The 21,996-nt window shown below is 37.0% G+C and overlaps 1 protein-coding gene across 1 annotated transcript in view; it reads left to right on the top strand.

The window, feature by feature from the left end:
• The window catches only part of COL23A1 (collagen type XXIII alpha 1 chain), a 305,935-nt gene that overhangs the window by 277,817 nt on the left and 6,122 nt on the right, over positions 1-21,996 (top strand). The window contains exons 19-32 of the mRNA XM_087924342.1: positions 2,069-2,122; positions 2,893-2,937; positions 6,114-6,203; positions 7,738-7,827; positions 10,224-10,274; positions 11,584-11,643; positions 13,223-13,249; positions 13,902-13,928; positions 15,472-15,543; positions 15,627-15,680; positions 16,268-16,294; positions 19,014-19,067; positions 20,228-20,314; positions 21,119-21,181. Coding sequence (XP_087780468.1) covers positions 2,069-2,122; positions 2,893-2,937; positions 6,114-6,203; positions 7,738-7,827; positions 10,224-10,274; positions 11,584-11,643; positions 13,223-13,249; positions 13,902-13,928; positions 15,472-15,543; positions 15,627-15,680; positions 16,268-16,294; positions 19,014-19,067; positions 20,228-20,314; positions 21,119-21,181 — 801 coding nt within the window. The remainder of the gene's footprint in view (positions 1-2,068; positions 2,123-2,892; positions 2,938-6,113; positions 6,204-7,737; positions 7,828-10,223; positions 10,275-11,583; positions 11,644-13,222; positions 13,250-13,901; positions 13,929-15,471; positions 15,544-15,626; positions 15,681-16,267; positions 16,295-19,013; positions 19,068-20,227; positions 20,315-21,118; positions 21,182-21,996) is intronic.

Raw genomic sequence — 21,996 nt, forward strand, 5'->3', positions numbered from 1 at the left:
AAATGGCAACTTCAAATTGCAACAAATAAATGTTCTGTCTTACATATTGGCAAAAAAATCAGAAAATAAAATACAGGCTGAATAGTCAAGACCTTGTTGAGGATCCAAACTCTGTCAAGGATCTTGGAGTACTCATCTCTGATGCTCTAAGTGCTAGAGCCCACTGTAACTACATAGCCAAAAAGGCATGAAGAGTTGTTAATCTAATCCTTTTATTTATTTATTTATTTATTTTATTGATTTGTCGATTGCTTACAAGATTATAGGTATAAGTAAAAACATAGTTATGAATACATGGATACATATAAGAAAAATAAAAGAAACAATAGGACTGGGACAGTAGGCTCGTTGGTGAGCTTATGCATGCCCCCTACAGACCTCTTAGGAAAGGGGTGAGGTCAATAGTAGAAAGTCTAAGGTTAAAGTTTTGGGGGTTTGGGGAAGAAACCACAGAGTCGGGTAGAGTATTTTGGGGGTTTGGGGAAGAAACCACAGAGTCAGGTAGAGTATTTTGGGGGTTTGGGGAAGAAACCACAGAGTCAGGTAGAGTATTCCAGACATTGACCACTCTGTTGCTGAAGTCGTATTTCCTGCAATCAAGTTTGGTGCGATTAACAAGTTTGTATCTATTGTGTGCTCTTGTATTGTTATGGTTGAAGCTGAAGTATTCATTGACAGGTAGGACGTAGCAATGTATGTTTTTACATACTATACTTAGATCGGACCGAAGGCGGCATAATTCTAGGTTTTCTAGGTCTAGAATTTCGAGTCTGGTGGCATCAGGTATTCTGCAACGAGTAGAGGAGTGGAGAACTCTTCTTGTGAAATATTTCTGGACTTTCTCAACTGTGTTAATATCAGATATGTAATGTGGGTTCCAGACTGATGAGCTGTATTCGAGTATTGGTCTAGCAAATGTTTTGTATGCTCTAGTTATTAGTGTAATATTACCAGAGAAAAAGCTACGCAAGATTAGGTTAACAACTCTTAATGCCTTTTTGGCTATGTAGTTACAGTGGGCTCTGGCACTTAGGTCATTAGAGATGAGTACTCCAAGATCCTTGACAGAGTTTGGATCATCAACAAGTTCTTGACTATTCAGCCTGTATTTTATTTTCTGATTATTATTTTTTTTACCAATATGTAGGACAGAGCATTTATTTGTTGAGATTTGAAGTTGCCATTTGTTTGACCATTCTGATACATAGTCAAGGTCTTTTCACAGACAATACTACTACCCTCCAAAAAGATCTTGACTAGAAAACCTAGGACTATGCCACCTTCAGTCTGATCTAAATATAGTATATAAAATCATACATTGCAATGTCCTATCTGCAAATGAACACTTCAGTTTCAATCATAACAATACAAGAGTACACAATAGATACAAACTCAAGGTTAACTGTACCAAACTTGACTGCAGAAAATACAACTTCAGCAACAGAGTGGTCAATATTTGGAATACTCTACCTGAGTCTGTGGTTTCTTCCCCAAACCCCAAAAACTTTAACCTTAGACCAGGGGTAGGGAAACTTGGCTCTTTTATCCCTTATGGACTTCAACTCCCAGAATTCCTGAGTGAGCCAAAAAAAGGTTCCCCATCCCTGGCCTATTCTTTATATGTCCTCCATTTGTATATTAAACAGTCCCATTCAAGTCAAAAATTGATTTCCCCCACAACTGAAAAACCAGTAGGCCAGGGATGGGGAACCTTTTATGGCTCATTCAGGAATTCTGGGAGTTGAAGTCCATAAGGAATAACAGAGCCAAGTTTCCCTACCCCTGCCTTAGACTGTCTACTATTGACCTCACCCCCTTCCTAAGAGGCCTGTAGGGGGTGTGCATAAGCACACCAATCGTGCCTACCGTCCCTGTCCTACTGTTTCTTTTTATTTTTCCTGTAAGTATCTATCTCATGTATTCAAAACTATGTTTATTCTTATACCTGTATCTTGTAAGCGATTGACAAATCAAATAAATAAAAATAAATAAATTATTTCTAAACGCTTTATTTCTTAAATATTACTGTTAACAGCAGTAACAAAATCCATCTTATTCTTTGTTTTAGGGGCCACCAGGACCTCAAGGGGAACCAGGGCCTCAAGGCGCTCCAGGACCAAAGGTTGGATTTCAGTTCCTTTAAAACAAAATATGTTGGTCTACACCAGGGGTGTCAACCTTGCTGGCTGGGGAATTCTCTAAGTTCAAGTCCACCAGTCTTAATGTTGCCAAGGTTGGAAACCCCTATTCTACCCAATGGACATTCAGTGGCCCAGTTGATTCCTATGGGTTATTCTCATAGGTCCTTTGAGAACTGATCAGATCAGTGATGGATTTTGAAGATTAACATGTAGAGGTATACAGGTAGCAGGCATCAGAAATTTTGGGGTCATTTATATATTTTAATTTATATGGTAATATACATTAGGTTTCTTTATATGGTTACTTGGATTTTGACAGCAATTACTGATAGAGGCTCTTAATAGCTATTTATTGAAGATCTAAAGACTTACTTGAAAGACAGCAAAAACAACATAACTGAAGTTTAGTAAACGTTAGTTTATACCCACCAAGATCTTTGGTTTTTTTGCTCCCTTGGACCTTGAAAGATTGTCTTTGTTTAGAAGCTAGAGCTGGAAGACATTTAAATTAAATTAAAATGGGTGTTTTAATTCTGAAATACAAGGCCATAAAGTCAGGTAAGTGGACATGGAATTGCAATCTGAAGAAACTGGGTGCTTTAACTAAAATATCCAGCTTCATTCTCAAGCTTTGAGAATCGCTATTGTACTTAGTCCAAGAAAATAAAAGTTCTTTTGTAGAACTTAATTTGAACTGGTTCGGTTTGGAATATCCCCTTTGTCCTAATTTATTCATTTTCTTATACTTTAGGGGGAGCTTGGCTTGCCTGGCCCACCTGGAGTTGATGGAGAGAGGGTATGTTTCAGGATTAATATGTCCACTATGAAAGTGTTTGGCTGAATTTATCTTAAAATAGAAAATTACTATTATGGGTAAAGTTCTATACATAGTTGGCTGTAAGTGCAGTGAATTAAGTAGTTAAGGGATTCACTGTCATTGTCAAAGTTATTAAAACAGTTGGAATCTTCAAAAGCTTACGAGGAAATGAACTTTATAAACATAGACCTGTTTATTTTGAACAAACACTACTGACAGAAATAAACAGAAAGAGAAATATTTTTACTCATCAAACCTCTCTCTCATTTTGTGAGGCCCAGCAACCAGATGTAATTTACATTAAAAAATAAAATAAAACAAAAGAAACTCTGGAAGTTAAAGTTAGGAATCAAAAGACAAGCATTCTAAAATAGAAAGGTGTAATTATTATTCCTACAAATATTTGGAGCTGACTGAAGTTCAGGCAAGCTTTATCGGTATGCAAATTTAACTTAAATTATTATGTATCTGATATTAATACAGTTAAGAAAGTCCAGAAATATTTCACAAGAAAAGTTCTCCACTCCTCTACTCGTTGCAGAATACCTTATGCCACCAGACTTGAAATTCTAGACCTAGAAAACCAAGAACTACGTCGCCTTTGGTTCAATCTAAGTATAGTACATAAAATTATATATTGCAATGACCTACTGGTCAATGAATACTTCAGCTTCAGCCATAACAATACAAGAGCACACAATAGTTACAAACTCAAGGTAAACTGCACCAAACATGATTGCAGGAAATATGACTTCAGCAACAGATTGGTCAATGTCTGGAATACTCTACCTGGCTCTGTGGTTTCTTCCCCAAACCCTCAAAATTTTAACCTTAGACTGCCTACTATTGACCTCACCCCTTTCCTAAGAGGTCTGTAGGGGGTGTGAATAAACACACCAACATGCCTACTGTCCCTGTCCTATTGTTTCTTTTATTTTTCTTATATGTATCCATTTCATGTATTCATATCTATGTTATACTTATACCTGTTATCTTATCGCTTGACTAAATAAATAAATAAATAAATAAATAAATAAATCCTTTTAATAGGATTGTGTAAAGCTTTCAAAAGAAGCCCTTCTGGGGACAGCTTGGAGCTCTTTACAAAGCAATAAGCTGTTAAAAAAAATGTGGCTTTTTTGGTAATTTGAAGAGAGACACTTTATATTGTGCAGAAGCAAAGGATTTGCATAGCACTTCAAAATGCAGAGCCCTTAAATTTCCTGAGCTGGTTATAGAGGTTTGGTACGTAAGCTACCATAGAGTTAAACTATTGCAGAATTGAATCTATCTGTATGCCATTAAGATATCTTTGAAGACATCTTGCAAAAGTAAATACTGGAAGTTTCACTAACAGGCTATATCATCCAAGAAGCAAATACTGAAAATTCTACCAACAGGCTATATCGTTCAAAACTTTGGTCTCATGGGAAAAAGAGGCTTATGTACTATAGGCTTCTAGTAGACAAACAAGAACCCTACAGAGCAAAAAACAAATAGCAAAGCAAATATTTCTCTGGAACCTTGCTGAGAAGTGCAGCCCATCTTCTCCCAGAGTAAGTAATCCACTGAAAATCAATGTCCCCTCCTCAATCATTATTGCCCAGCACAACAATAACGTTCATAATAATGTTCATAATAATAATGTTCATCATCATCACTATCATCATCATCATCATCATCATGATGTTCATAATAATAATATTAATAATATTAATAATAATAATAATAATAATGATCATAATAATAATAAGATTAATAATGTTCATAATAACAATAACCTTCATAATAATGTTCATAATAAGAATAAGAATAAAATCACCTTTCAATAGATTACCTTATGCCACCAGGCTTGAAATTTTGGACCTAGACAACTTAGAACTATGCCACCTAAGGTCTGACCTAAGCTTAGTACACAAAATTATCTGCTACAACGTCCTACCTGTGAATGACTACTTCAGCTTCAACCACAATAACACATGGGCAAACAACAGATACAAACTCAAAGTAAACAGCTCCAAACTCGATTGCAGAAAATATGACTTCAGCAACAGAGTGGTCAACGCCTGGAACTCACTACCTGACTCTGTTGTTACATCCTCAACCCCCCAAAACTTTAACCTTAAGCTGTCTACCGTGGACTTCACTCCATTCCTAAGAGATTTGTAAAGGGATGTGCATAAGCACACCAGCGTGCCCAGGGGTGGGATTCTACCAGTTCTCACCAATTCTCTAGAACCGGTTGTTAACATTCTAAGCAGTTCAGAGAACCGGTTGTTAGAAGAAATTACTGGCCTAATCCTGTAAGGAAGGCAGGAAGGAAACATTCTGGTGTTGCTTACAGAAACTGCCTCTCCATTAACCCTTATTACATTCTTGGCAGGACTAGACTTCCTGTCTCTGGTACTACTCTGGAGTTTTTTTCCCCTCCTTTGCTGGTACTTTGCTTGTGTGGAGTGACCATTCAAAGTTACAATGGTACTGAAATAAGTGACTTATGACCATTTTTCACACTTACAACTGTTGCAACATCCCCACAGTCATGAGAGGCCAGGCGAGGAGATGTGTGCCTTGATGTGAATGATATTGAGTTGACCACACCCAGCCAATAACATGACCACCAAGCCACGCCCACCAACTTAGCCATGCCCATAGAACCAGTTGTTAAAAAATTTGAATCCCACCCCTGAGCGTGCCTACTGTCCCTCTCCTACTGTTCCCATTTATTCATACTCATTTATTATGTATATATTTATACCTGTTTATACTTATATGTTTGTATGTTATGTTCATACTTATACTTGTTTTCTCATACATGCTTGACAAACTTAAATAAATAAATGAATAAATAAACAAGCAAACAATGCGGTAACAACACTATCTGGTTTAGCTGCCTATCTGGCTCTTTATAAGCCATGGTTATGCTCTGAGATTACAAGTTTGATCCAAAAGGATAAATGTTGTGCAGGGAAGTGTGTGATAACAGAATCTTGAGGAAATATTTTCCACTCTAAGAAATTTTGTTCTACTCTTTATCATCAGCATTTGATCGTAAACAGGGCTTTCTTCTGTAAGCACTATTTAATGTATCGCTGAGAAGTTCTGAAAGCAAATCCTTTGAACTAAACCCCATGTACTTTTGCTTTATATTGCAGGGATTGAAAGGGTCAAAGGGAGATCAAGGAAGCTCTGGACTAGCAGGACAGAAGGGAGAGATTGGAGAAGTGGGCATGATTGGTTTACCTGTACGTCTGTGTCTATTTATTTTTTTTCATTAAACTTAGTTGGCAACCTGTAACACGGCATTTCTCAACCATGAAAACTTTAAGATGCCTGGACTTCAACTCTCAGAATGTATGCTGGCTGGAGAAGTCTGGAAGTTGAAGTCCAGGCATCTATCTTAACTACTTTAACCATTCTGTACCATTGAGTGACATCCCTACAGGGGGATGGGCCAAATTGTTTCTATCTGTGTCAGATTTGGGGTTTCAGGGTGGAAAATATGTGTGGACGCAAAGTGATCTCATCCTCATTAAAACAATCCTAAAATCCCGTGGTAGCCTACAATTGGGCCACTAAAGTATGGGATATTCCTCACATATTGACTGTTTGAAGTTACAACAGCACTGAAAAGGAGATTCACAATTGTTCCTCAAAGTTGTAGCTGATCTAGCATCCCTAAAGTCATATTTATGATTTGGGTGTTGGCAACTGGGCCATAAGCATTCTGTGTACATGTGATTGCCATTTGAGATCTTCATAGTCCAACAAGCAAAGTCAGTGGGGAAGCCAGCAAGAAGTGGGAAGTCATGGTCATCTGATGTTGGGCTTAATCATGCACAGTGACTTGGTTAACGACTGCAGCTGGAACTGACAGAACTGATGTTGTAAAGTCAGTGCAGTCACATGACATCATGCTTAACAATCATTCTGCTTAAGGATGCCAGGCCCTATTGAGGTTGGTAAATGAGGATTACCCATAGTGTGATTTTGATACCAAACTGCAGTGGCAGATTTTTGCCTTTTTTCCCTCTCGTTTTGCTTAGCAATCAAGTGGTAGAATTTTCTCACCTTCTCCTCAGGGAAGTTTTTAGACAAGAGTGGCGGGGTTTTTGAGTGAGCACTGCTCCTTCAGCATTCAGTATTTTGCTCCTTAGACAGCAGCTGCTGCAATTCTTAGTTTAAAAGCCAAAATCTTTGCTTTACTTGTATTTTATTCTTAAGGCTCTATTTTAGTATTCAGGTTTTTTTTTATTCCACTTCCTAATAAAGTAAATCTGGAGAGGTTCCAAAAATTTGTATGTAAGAAGCGTAATTACATTCTCATTTTCCCCTCTCATTTTCCCCCTTCTCAATTTAAATTCCTGAGATTGATTGATTGATTTGACACAAAATATTTTTTCTGCAAATCTGCATTCTGCAATATAATTTGAACACACTGTTGTATTCCTGTGGCCTACCAAATATATCTATACATATAAGGGGATTCTGAAAAAATTGCAGTAGCGGATACACGTTCTTCATTGAATAGCTGGGGAATATTTTGTATTAGGCTGCCTTGGTAATTTATTTCAGTTTACAGGAACTTTTTAAAGGTTAGCTTCCAGAAATATGTATATACTATATTGCTTGATATTTCCCTTTTCAAAATCTCTCCAGCTAATCCCCGCAAGTCTTTTTCAGAGAGGGACTTAGAAGATCTCAGAGGGAAATGCATGGTGGTGAGATACATTTTTGGCCAATTAACAATGTATCATACTTTTGTTTTATAACTTACAGGGCCCCAAAGGAATGAAAGGAGAGCAAGGAAACCCTGGAGTGATGGGACAGAAAGGAGAGATAGGAGAAATGGGCTTATCTGGTCCACCGGTATGGTTTGCCTTGAGTACAACTTGTTTTTTTGTCAAAGAATAGCTATTATATGGCTGCTTATTGCAGTAATCTATAGTAAAACAAGCCTTTTTTTAAACTTTCTGATCTACTTCTATAGATCAAGAGCTTTTGAACTTTTGCTAAGGAAGCCACCCTGAGAAAGTATTACCAGGTTTTTCTTTTACAGCAAAAGTACAGTCTCCATAGTTACACAGATTGCTAGGACAGCCATCTTCTCAAGATGTTCCTTTTAAACATATAAATCATATAAACCATATTTATCTCTCTGTTTCTTTTTCTGACTCACAGGCAGACACTCATATCCAGACACTATTCACTCAGCTTCTCCCACCCGCTCCAGACATTTTTAGCAGGGCTGTAGAGGGAAGAGGAAATATGTGAGACTCCCCCCTGAACAATTTTTGCTTTTTGGACTGAGGGAAGGTTATTTCCCTTTCCTCCTAGCTGACAAGTGCCAGGAAAGTCAGAATATCCAGGCAGTTCAAATGGATACAAACATATATTGCAAACTTTAGTTCTCTAGAAGAAACAGTAGATAAAAGTTAATGGAATTTAAGATGGGCTGGACTTAGATCTCTTGTGGGTACAAAGGGACTCAAAGCTGATGATACATTTGACCCCTCCCTCAGACTCAGCCTGGTCATCACCTATTCTATACTTCTCAAAGGAGGAAGGATGAGGCCATAAATACTGTCTATTGCAGACTGCATATTCTCACTGTTGTTAGTGGCACAAAATTAGGAAGATAACTTATAATTATAATTAGGTAAAAAACATGGGTGATAATCCTAAAACCCATGTGTATCATCTGAAACATATAGGTTGCCCATTTATAACTGAAGCTTTAGTTTGAAGATTTTCAGGTGAACTACTTAACACACAACAATAATTCTGTTCTACTATTATGATGAAACTTCCAGAATCTATAAAATCCTGCCTTTTACGCCATTCTCTTTATGTTTTAAGTAATCCATTTTCTTATAAATTCACTTTGATCTTGAATTAAAGTCCATTTTTTCTTTCTCCTTTCTGTTTCAATATAAAATAAAGCCAGATTTGGGAATAGAAAGTGATCAATGTAAAATCTGGAATCAAAGAAGCCATAATCATAAAAGGAACATTCCTCGGTACAGGAGATGTTTCAAATTCATTTATTTTAAAAATATTAATGTCAGACATGTACAGTATAGATTTGTTTACTTTATTTGTTTGATGTATGTATGTGGCTGCCCACCATAAGTACATGTGGTAGCTAACCATTAAAAAGAGAATTAAAAAAATAAACAAAATTATAAATATCATATATAGCAGTCGAGCAACCAACCTACACATTACATCAACACCAACAATCCTCCCAGTTTGCATAAACAAGAAATGGGCTCATCCACACCCATTTACGCATATCTTTTAACTTTTTTTTACCTGACATTATGGAAATAAACATGTGTATTGGATTTGGATGTAGCATTAACTGTACTGGAATCACATATAGTATTTTCCTTCTAATAAATCAGTTTTCAGTGAAACCCCTTGTTAGATATTACATCAGAATATTTTATACCGACTACGTCACTTTTCCACTCTTCGTATGTTAAATGGTTTGGTAAAAGCCACTACAATGAGGAACTATGGTAAACGTTTATATAAATATGTCAATGTATTTGTAAATGATAATAAATCATCTACCCTAGAGAGCCATATGCCTTAAGAGGAGTGAAATAGCTTCTTTATGCAACTATGGGGTTTGGCTCACCTCAGTGTTGGTTTTAGTTGGCTGGAAAATCAACCATTTGATTACTCCTTAATCATCAAACCATCTTTGCCATTCACTGTGGAGACATGACTCCCTGCTGATAACAGTATATGTTAGAGAGGTTTTCCTAAACTATGTGATTATCTGGTTATGGATATAAGAGCCAAGAGGAAAGCAATCTTCAAAAAAAAAAAAAAAAACCAACCCCTTGTGCTGAAGGCTAATTGGGAAATCAGCTCAAATAACACTTCCAGAGAAAGCAAAGTGAGTTGTTTTCCTTTAACTAGAATTAGAGGGAGATGGCTCAGCAGTTAAAGAAACTGAGTTTGTCAGTTGGAAAGCTGTCAGCCCAGGTTCAAAACCTGAGCACCATGCAACAGGGTGAGCTCCTGTTACTTGCTTCAGCTCCTCCCCACCTAGCAGTTTGAAAGCAAGCAAATGTGAGTAGATAAGTAGGTACGCTTTGGTGACCACAGAAATGTCTTCAGACAATACTGGCTTTCTCAGCTAAGAAGCAGAGATCAGCACTGCCTCCTAGAGTCAGACACGACTGGACAGGGGAATTTTTATCTAGAACTATCCTTAGATATCATTATTTTTATTTCTTATTACTGTTTAGGGTATTGATGGACCTAAAGGAGAACCTGGGACACCCTGTGAGCAAAACCTTGTAAGTTGTTATCAACTGACTATCTACTTATCAAATATCAAGTTACTACCAAAATATGTCAAGGTGAAAAATTATAGCCTTGTTATAAAAGCAGTAATTCAATTTTCTATAATAAACATATTTGTGTGCTTGTTCTGAGCATGTGATAAATACGGTAGTTTGGGAAAAAAGTAAAATGTACAGTTAAAATGTAATTAAAATACACATAGAAGTATTAAAATGCTCATTGGATTCACTGAGTCTTCAGGGCATTTAAGAGTGTTTTCATATCTGGAATCAAGTCATTTATTTGGAAATTATTCATTTAAGTTGGATGGCAAGGCTGCTTACATTCAAGAAAAGTTTAAGATCATAACATAAAACTGGAGATTACAACCTCTCCCTAGACTGTACAACGACAATCTTTATGGCTGTAGTTACCTAACCTTAGGCTAAGGAGCCATATATTCTGGGCTTTTTCATAAGGTGGTAGATGTTTTAAACTGCAATATGGCTTTAAGGTAAGAAGCAGTAACTATCTGTTACTTACTGAAAAATAGCATGAGATTGTGTGATAAACAGTCTTGGTTAGAAAGAGCTTCGAGAACCACAAGAAGGTAAAAAAAAACTACAAATTTTGGTTTTGCCAGTGGGCCTGGGGAACCCAGAGAGGGATGGAACTCATCAGATGGCTAGTGTGACCCGCTGTTGTTGTGGGGGGGGGAGTTGGTTTTTGGTTTTGTTTTGGTTTTGTTTTCCCAAATTTATTTCTATTGTACTTTACTAATTTATTTGATTCTTTTTGTTAGTTCTTATTGTTTTTGTTTTTTGTTTTAAATATGATTTTACATTGTGTAAGCCATCTTGAGTCGTCATGGGTGAATAGGTGGCAATATAAATAAAATAAATAAATTGCCCAACTGTGATGCAGTATTACTTCACATGTATGAAATTCCTGTCTAGATTGTTGTATGCCATGATCATGCATTTCTGCTGTTTTCTGGAAGGCTTTATTGCTGAGTAGTAGATCTTGCACCCATTGAGTATTTCAGGAAAAATGTACCCAGAAACGCAGTGCATGATATTATAAAAAAGGAGAAGAGATGGGTACCTTAAACCTGTAAAAATTTGAAGCATCACAGAGATACGGGGTTTACAGAAAACACTATAACCCAGGCTCACTCTTTAAAGGAATAATTTTAAAATGTTTTCCCCATCTATTAATTGCCGTGCTTTTCCAATAATGACATCCCACTTTTCATTTTGAAGAGTTAACTTTCTTCATGTGTGGTTTTACAGTTCAGATTTGTAATGTCATTTACATGTGCAGATCATACCTGAACCAGGGCCTCCCGGTGTACCAGGTCTACGAGGTCCACCAGGTCCTATGGTAAGTGTTACCAGAACCTTTTTCATGCACAAGTAGCTTGGCTGGGCTATTGAAAACTCTGCAGTTTTATGACCCCGCCCCCCCCAACCAAGCAGATCTCTTTGAAATAAAAATAAAAAAATTAACCTTTGATGATCATTGCCAACATTTACAGATAGTCCTTGAGTTACATCCATCCATTCAGCAACCCTTCAAAGTTATGACATTGCTGGATGAATGGTAGCTATAACTGGTCCTCAAAATTCTGCCCAGTGCAGTGCGGTCATGTGATCAATTTTGGGGCACTTGGCAACCAGCTCACATTTACAGCTGGTTACAGTATCCCCTGGTCACTTTCTCCTGCCCTGCGTGAACTGCTTCTACTTCAAGTCCCCCCCACATGCCTGTCACCATATCTGACTTTTGGGCCTCCCTGATTGGCTTGCCTTGGCTACCTTTGCCACCTTCCGCTGACCTTCGCCATTTTCCTCCCTCACTGCTGATCCAAGTTCCAGGGGCTAGACAAGGATGCATCCTCAGGATATGCACAGCAAGTGCGAAAGGACAGCAGAGCCTCATCTGCCAAAGAGAGTTCAACTGGTCCAGCCAGGGAGGATGCAGGAAGACATAGCTGGCAGAGGAGACAGAGCAAAAGAGCGGGCAGAGCTGCCCCATCTTCTGCTTCAAGGAGAAATAGCCCACAGACCATGAAGAGGACAGTGCAATGGGCCAAAGAAGCAGCAGCAGCTCCCAGGGCAAAGATGGCAGTTGTTGAGGAAGTGTTTTTGTGTGATGGTGGAACTGAAAGAAGTAGTGGGATGAGAGGGCTTCATAGTGGCACAGCATGCTTTCCTCAGCTCATTTTGAAGTGTTCTTAGGGAACTGGCCTGTGGACTTCAGGAAGGGCTGTCAGCAATCCCAGAACTAACAGAGCATGCCCACAGACCCTCAGCCCAGCCTTCTTCCTGCAAGGACTCAAAACGGGCTTGCAACTTCTATCATGAGCTTAACTATTACTTCATTTACTGATGGAAATTCTAGTCCCAATTAGGGTCATAACCCAAGGATTACTTGTGCAATGCTTAAAGATCTTCCTGAATTAAATGCTATTTATGTATCTCGACTGCTGGGCAAATTTTGAATGATACCCTCAACATTTGGGAGTCAAACCCACCTTTAACATGTTTTTGTTTGCTTGTTTGTTTTGGTGATTATGAAGCTAAACCTTAGACTGATGCATTGGCTTAGAAATATAATTAAATATTTATTAGCAGTTTAACATGTATCTCACAGATAAAATTAGGGGAATAGTTTTGAATCCAAGATGAAATATTTCTGTATACCAAGGTAATAAACATTTAGAATTGAGTCTTTAATATTGGGTATTGATAATAACATTAGTAATAACAGGAATGAGTAATAGGGCCCCACAAATGTTGATGTACAACTACTTTGTTCCCAGCTAGTATAGGTTATCTTGGAAATGTCTGGAATTGGTAGGGGAAATTCGGCTTTGTTATGCTGACATTTTGAGCACAAATGTTTCAAACCTCCAATATTATTTTAGAATATTTTACAAATGAATACTTGTTGTCTCTAGGGTCCTCAAGGGATACAAGGACATAAGGTGAGTCCTTAATAGCTAAACCTGAGACAATACCACATACATTTCCACTAATTTGTGTCACATTAATGGCCATTATAGTAATACATGACATTACTTCATTTATAAAATTCCCAAAGGAATATTTATTTGTTTATAAAATTCCCAAAGGAATATCCCTTGCTGAGATATTTTCCCTTCATCAGCTCTTCTATGAGTCTATAATTTCAGCACATAGGTCATACTCCGTTCTTTCCATCAAGAACACCCTTTAAAGTTGCTACTTCCAGACCCTGTATATGTATGTATCAATAGCAGTACATGGAGCTAAACTCTGCAGGCCATCTAGGAATCCAGTTTTTATGACCAAGCTCTGCATTCTGTCCTGGGGAAGTGCTTTAGATTATCTTATAACATGACCTCAAAACTCACTTCCAGCTTTCAAACCCAGATGGTCTACAAAGACTGTTCAATTTTTAGCCTCTTCTGAAAAGGAATCAAAGTGTGGGCTGACCCAAAGAACAATGAGAAAACAACTTCCCATTCCACATAATCTTCTACTGCACTGAAGTGCCTTCAATGAGAGAAGGGACACAAGTGGATTACTAATATATTAGATAAAAGCCTATAGCTTTAAAAAGATCTTATATTCAAATGTTCTATTGTTGTCTTACAGGGCCCTCAAGGAAGTCAAGGACAAAAGGTGTGTCATAAAAAGTTTTAATCCATATATTGCTAAAACTCTCTTATCTGTTTATCTGTTTGCAACCTTCAGTGAGTTGAAACAGTGCATCATAGGGCAACCATTTTTGAATCAAGGTACCTCAAATCAACTAACTTACAGAATGCATAGAAAATCCAGGACCCATTTATTCCTGGGTGACTGAAATTTCAAAGATCTTCAGACCAGTTGTATTTGCATACTTGTCTCCATTGCAACACTGCAACAGGCAGCTTCAATCATGAGATTGTAATTTCTGTTACTCGCTGCCAGCTTTCAATAAGCAAAATCAGTAGGGAAGTCAAGTAAGAAGTTGGAAAACCATAGGCATTGAGAAGTGAATTTATAATAGAACATTGATTTGAAGAAAGTAGGCAGGCTGTACAAGTATAAAATATTTTATTTAGATGATCAATTCTGATTATGGATTTAGAAGGTGGAGTCAACAACAGTTTATTTTTTTGATAAAACAACTTTTGCAATACGCTTTCAGAAACATTTTTCAAGGAGTCTATGAAAACATTCACCGAAATCAGGATGATTCAAACAGGAGGAATATATTACATGAAAATCCAATTTCAACCTGTTCTGATGCAAATATGCCAAAATCACTGTATATTTACACCAAAATCACTGTATATTTAACATAGAGTTTTGAAAGCAAGCAATAGGCGTATACATCTCATCATATTTACAAAGGAGTTTGGTCAGGAATAAGGGTGTTTGCAAATTCTTCTATTTTTTTTCTCTCTAAAGAAGACTTTCAGCTCTACATGCAGTGCTAAGGAGCACACCTTACATTTGTTGATTTCCTAGTAAACAGTCTTGAAATATATTAAATGTTGGCAAAAACTTTGTAAAACAACTTTCTCTCTCAGGCGTCGGTTGAACAAAAACACATTGATTTATACAGGGATTTCTCTACTGACTATCTGGAGATTATTTTTGTTGGGAGGTGTGTTTAGTTCAAGTGATGACAAAATATTAATTGGAATGAATTATTTTCAATACTATTTTTTTTCAAGATACATTGTTATAATGGGAAACTGAAAAAAGTGCAGTTTCTTTTCCTGTAATGAAGAGGGTGCTTCCCCACCCCCACCCCTTCATTCAATTGTGCCTGATTCTCAGAGGCTGTCTGGACAAGTCCCTGCAGCTATTTTGGAAAGTATTTGTTTTTCCAGAGATAGTTTGCCATTATCTCCTTTCTAGAACTGAGTGGAAGTTACTGGCCCAAAGTCACACAGCTGGTTTTGTGCCAAACACAGGCTAGAACTCAAGTCTCCTAGTTTTTAGCCTGACGCCTTAACTGAGACACCAAACTGGCTCTCTGAAGATAAAATGAAGAGTTAGAAGAATGGCAACTTTTCTTAAAGAATATACCATCTTATATATCCCTTGAGAAAAGCGGGTCCTGTGCAACTCCATGCAAACCCAACTGATTTATGAAGCAGAGATAAAGCATGTTATTAAATAGCATGTGATTATTTGAAAGTCTAATCAAAATAACTTGTTTTCCTTTAAGGGCTCAGATGGTGCAAAGGGTGCAAAAGGTGAAAGTGGCCATAAAGGTGAAAAAGGACCCCTTGGGCCACATGTGAGTAACAGAGTCTTATGAAACCTGCCCAGTAGAGCAGAGGAGATATCCCAAACCTTCTTGATAATTTTAATTTTCTCTAGGGTCCTCCTGGCACTCCTGGACTTATTGGTTTACCAGGTACCAAAGGGGAGAAGGTGAGAACTGAACTTTTCCTTTTTAAAGATCATTAAAATGCATTGCTTATTTTTAATCTGCTATGGAGTCACCTAAATAATGCATTTTGGATATAATTAGTTTAGCATAACAGACTAAATCCTTCTGTCATGAAAAATCATTGGGCAGTTGATTCTGCCCAAATTCTTGTCTCTACTACTGAAAGGATCTACAGAAGGCAGCTGTATTTCAGGGAAGCAAACACTTGTAATAGGGACAGCTCCAATTCTCATAGGTTGAAATTCAGGGATCCATTTTAGCCAGGTTGCCTAAATCAAATATAGGAGAAAATCTGCTATCTGTGTTTGTAATTTTTTTAAAAAAATGTACAAAAATAATAAAAAACCTTTATCACATTTGCTTTCTTTTTGTCCCTAAAATTATGCTTTTTGTCCCTAAAATTATGCTTTGTGTGTCCAAACACTAAATAAATAAACTCAATAAATCTACTAAGACACCCAGATTTGGTATTTTTTAATATAAATTATAGACTTAACATAACCCAGTTAATGTGCCATTCCACTGTCATCTTATCAATGTTCTTTATTTCTCCTTTCTAATAATGCAGGGAAAGCCAGGGGAGCCAGGATTAGATGTAAGTAATCAATAATTTACCCACACAGTGTCATTAATATATCACCAAGTAATGTAGGAAATAATTTAGATCAGAATTCCCCAACTTTCTGGCTTTGCGGACTGGTGGGGAAGGAGGATGGAGAGGGGATGACTTTGCATGAGTGGCCGGCAAGCGTACATATGTGCAGCTACGCATGTGCTGCCTTTTCTTTCTTTTCTCCCTCTTTTCTACACCTTTCCTTTCCCTTTTCCCTCCCACTCTTTCCTATTATTTTTTTTTGTATTTTTATATTTTATATTATAAACAATAAAAAAGACCAGAACTGATGAAAAAACATCAAATGATTCAAAGTACAGATTGTGCAAAGAAGCAGAAGAAACAGTATGTCATATACTCAGCTCATGCAAGAAGATCACAAAAACTGATTATAAACAATGATGTAATATAGTTGCCACAATGATTCACTGGAACGTATGTAAAATTTCATGTGCCTGTAATGAAAAACTGGTAATTTAAAAAGTGATAAAAAATGAGCAGGTTAAAATATTGTGGGATTTTTGAATATAAGCTGATCTAGTTTTGGCTCATAACACACCAGATTGAACTGAAGTTGAAAAGGGAAAAGAAGTATGGATAATTGATGTGGTATAGTAGAATAAGACAAAAAATTGGAGAAGATCACAAAATATCAAGATTTGAAAATTGTAATTGAAAGATTATGGCATAAATCAGTGGTGGTAATTATCATCAGAGTATGTGCCATACCAAAAAATCTTGGGCAGCACTTAGAAAACCTGTACACTGACAAAATTTTCAACTGTCAATTACAAAAGGTCATATTGCTTGGATCTGCAAATATACTACACTAATACAGTACAACATCCTAAATTATTGGGAAGAAGTTTATGAATATGAAGGTTAATGACAGCTAAAAAATTGGCAGCCGGAATTCCACATTGTTTTGGATATAATAACAATAATGGCTAATTCCATAAATCCCTAGGGGTTGATACTGATTCTTGCGGAAGGTGATCACATTCAAACATAGATTGGATCTGACTAGGGGCTGCAGATAAACAACACCCATTTAATACCCTGTTGTGCTTCAGTGGAAGGAAAGTGGACAGTGGCGCAGAATGTATTCTGAATTCCTGGTCATGTGACCCAAAATGGAGCTACTATTAAGAGATTAAAAATAATTCCAGAACCCATGTTCTGCCCAATATTTCTACCTTGTTTAATTCTGCTTTATCAAGAAAAGTGGATTGTGATGAGTCACTTCATGTTTCCCCTATATACTTTTAAATAACATGCAAAAAATTTAGAGTTTTAATTCTGTTAAATTAGTCCTAACTATCCTCTGCTACTTTTTGTCATTTTGTTGCTTCGTTTATATATAAAATATAAAAAATTATATATAAATATATATAAAATTATAAAATAGATAAAATAATATATATAAAATAATTTGTATGCCCCCTTGGGAATTAATTGGGAATATATTATTAGTTTACAACCAATTTCTGTGCCTGACCTGAATTTTCACCCCCTTGCAGAGCAGTTTTAGAGGAAGGGATTACAAGAGAGCAAGCTGTTTGCTGTTCTACACTCCAAAAGCAATGTGATGATGGCAAGGAGTGGAAAGGAGTCAAAGGAGTGATTTACAAAAACTGCTTTCTTCCCTCCCCGCTCATAGTGCATTCATAACTCTGATCACATTGCTTTTGATGTGCATCTTGCTCTCTTGAAATCCCTCTACAACCTCTCCATTTTGTGAGTGGGGATGGGAGGAAGGGTCAAGCAAGACAATGTTTCTGCCTACAAAAATTGCTTGCTTCCTTCTTTTCCCATAGAGCAGAGAGAATGGGGAGAAAGAGACTACTGCAAGCAGTTTTGGTAGTGCACCCATGGCTCCCCACCTGGGCTCTGGCACATTTGCTTTTTTTATCAGTGTGTACAAGATAGTAAGCAGGCACTTGAGCAATTCCCAAGGCAGGAGAGCGTTTAGGAGGTGAACAAAAGCGAAAAGTGTGAAACTTGTCTTGTCTCTTTCCAGCCACAAAGTACAATAAAGGTCACCTAATTTCCCATTTTAACAACCACTTAGGTTTGAAACATGGTTGCTGGTCCCAATTAAGGCAAGATCTATCTGTAGTATTTACAATAAACTTTGTCCTTCAGCTGAAAAAAAGCAGCCCTAAAGTAGGTCATTCACTCCTGTTTTCTAAATAAAAGATATAAACTGAAAGTTAGCGGGATGCTTGAGATTAAGTCTTCCAGGTTTTCTGTTCTCTGGATTACAGTGGCTATCAGTCATAGTTTCTGAGTAAATTAAAAAGTGAACTCTAAACTACACATGGTTTTGAAGCGGAGATATCAGCTTTCTTCATATGGTCCCTATCATAAGGATGTCATAATGCAGTGCTGTTGTCCTGTTTGTTGAGTTTGAGTTCTGTGCCATCTAGTGGCTTCTTAACAGATTTGAATATTATACATTTCAGAATTCCTATTAAGATTGTATAACTCTGTGTGTGTGTGTGTGAGCGCATGCGCACAAGTCTCTGTGGGTGTGCAACCTCATGCATATACACATCAACACTAAAAAATGTTTCTTCTTTCCTCTGAGAATGATTCTTGACTATACTTATTTGAAAGAAAGCAATGTGTTGTCTTTTGCTTTATGCTTAATGTTATTCTTGTGTATTTGACTCTAAATATTGCTGCCTTATTTTTCTAGGGTTTCCCTGGACTCCGAGGAGAAAAAGGAGAAAAAAGTGAAAGAGGAGAAAAGGTTGCAATTGTTTTTAATACTCTGAAATAAGTTCTTGTTTTGTTTTCAGCTCTTTAAATAAACTATCTCTGCACCTTTACTCTCCCATATATTCTAAATGGGATTAAGCATAGATAATTTGTCATATTATATTCTAACAAGGCAGAATCTATTAGCACAGTATTTTGTACAAATATTACCCTTTATCTTAATAATTGACTCAATGTATTTAATTCAAAGAATTCACATAATTAAAATCATATGTGGTTGCACATTTTGTACTGGAAAATTTATATTTTAAATTTATACTTATATTTTTTATAAAAAAATATATACATACATATTTTAGTACTTTTTATTTTATTCCCATACCTTTATAAGACATTTCTGCTCTCGGAAATTGTCTTATTAAAAACATTTAAAAAATCATCTTCCTTGATATGTTAATTTTCCACATACTTGTATAGGAAAACATTTAAGAATGAATATAAGTCATAATATAATTCATAGTTCTGTTAAGATTACATTTTTATTTTTTTACATTATGTAAACACTTCTTTACAAGTTACAGATCTAATTTAGGCTTGGCAGCACAGTATCTAAGCTACCTATGGTACCCAGATTTAAATAAAACATTTTCAGAAAACATAATCTCCTAGAATTACAAACTCTGAGTACAGGGAAGTATATGTATATGCTGATTTTCTGAAATGGTGGGCGTTCTTTGTTTATTTGGCCATTATTGTTTTGTTATGGGGGACTAAAAAAACTGCTAACCTTAATCTAAACCAGGGGTGTCAAACTCACGGCCCGCGGGCCATATGTATCACGTGCTGGCCACGCCCACTCCTTTAGCAAAGGGGGGGGGAAAGTTGTGATATGTCACAGGAGGACATGTTGTTGCATTTGACACCCCTGATCTAAACCTTCTTTATTAGGTATTTAACAATGTCGTGTAAGTCATCTTAATTTTTATTAAGCTAATTTCTTGGATCACTGTTTCATTTCCATTATTTATATAAGTCAAATGTTTCTGTAGGAAGGGTCTGAAGCCATGTCAGTCATTTAAGTCAAATAAATCATTCTATTATGCAAAGTAGAATTCAGCTAGGTGACATTTGAGACATTTGTCATTCAAATTCTTTAAGAATATATGTATCTCTTTATTTTAATGTCAACAGGGAGAAAGAGGATTGCCAGGCAGAAAAGGAGCAAAGGGACAAAAAGGAGAACCAGGCCCTCCTGGATTAGATCAGCCTTGCCCCGTGGTATGATTTTATTGGGGGGGGGGGATATTCTTGATGCGCTTGAAAACGTTAGTATAAACTATTTCAAAACATTTTGGAGAGAGAGATTGTTTGAAACAAAGTGTCTAAGTGAATGCTAATACTTCTGATTATTGGCCTTTCTTATGCCACAGACTAGAATGTGTGTTTTGCTCCCTAATATTGAACAGATGGCTAAAGCCATCCTGAAAGCCACATTCCTCGCATGTCATTTTAGGACAATACCACATAAAGCCTTGCTTCATTAAAAAACAGAAAGGCCTTTGTTGTTCCCTCTTGTCACCTGTCAGTTTTATCCTGAAGCCTCTATAGCAAAAGTGGGTAGCCAACAGGCTGTGGTCAGCTTTGGAGTCCCTTGGTTGTGGCTTCTAATTTTGGTCACATCACCAAAATGCCATTTCCAAGGACACTATTCTTGTGGTTCCTTGCCCCCGACCTCCAAAAATAAGGATGGCAGAAGGAGTAGGAGGCCTCTGAAAGTCAAACTGCTTCCATTGTCTTCTTTAAGATACCCAACCTCCCCCCAAATGTAGGTTTTTGAGAAGAAATGGAACAGCTTGCCTCCTTTCTGCTCCTGGTCCTCCCTTTAAAACAGAACACACACACAAAAAAGGTTAGAGTTGAAAAAAATTGGACAGCTCTGTTGGGTCACATCACTTTATCACTAGGCCTCTTCTTAGGAGGCTGACCACTCTAGCTATAAGGTTTCAGTCAACCACGGAATTTTTCTTTATTTCTGTTCCTTCTTCCTTTCCTATTAATCTTCTCTCCATTTTCAATTAACAGTTCATTTTTAAAGGGGAGCCAAATTTACCAGAACTGGATGGTGTGGAAATGCTGTGTCCTTTGGTACAGTATCTTTCTCTTCCTTCCTCCTCCTGCATGACTTTTTCTGCTTGACATCTTCCCATGTTCTCCCTTCCTCCCAGTCTGGGAAACTATCTTTCTCTTTCACAGAGGGTGGCACCTTTCTCAAAATCTTTCAGTTGGGATTTATGTACTCCATCTTAAAAAAATTTCAAAGTTTGGATCAGCATCTTACTATGTTTGAGTATAGGAAACAAAATTCTATAACGCAGCCAGTCACAAAGGCAAATTATTGGGGTGTGTGTGTGTTTAAAATATTTTAAAAGCAGAATCTGTTGTACGTCACATGCAGGCCACGCTCACCCTGGCTCCGCAAAAGCAAAAAACAGTGCAATACATCGCATGACGCAATTGAGTTTTACACCCATGTGCTTTAAGAACATCTGAGCAAGTTGACTTGTGATTTCACACAGGATGTTGTCAAAGACAACATTTAATTCACACGCTATATGTTGCTGCAGTGAGATTTGTGTTTTAGCAGTAATATTCAACCAAATGTTCATAATGTATGGCTATTTTCCCTTTGTTAATATTAAGTGTTCCTTGGTTTCTGCGGTACCCACTTTTTCTTTCTTCTCTATCTTTGCTTTGGCTCTGAAAAAGTAGTTTTGATTGGGCTGATTGCCTGATTCACAGAAGTATAGTTGTCACATCTTAATAATTACTGGGAAATGGGGATGATTCAAAGCACCAGGACATTCCTTTTTAAGTCTAAATCTGAGCCATTTCAAATCACCATTTTACTTCCTAACAAGCTATTTGCTTCATAAGGTATTTTTCAGTTTTGTTGGATCCCA

The sequence above is a fragment of the Pseudonaja textilis genome, chromosome 2 (genome assembly GCF_049901715.1).
Source record: "Pseudonaja textilis isolate UNSWEBS1 chromosome 2, rPseTex1.2, whole genome shotgun sequence".
NCBI classification, from domain to species: Eukaryota; Metazoa; Chordata; class Lepidosauria; order Squamata; family Elapidae; genus Pseudonaja; species Pseudonaja textilis.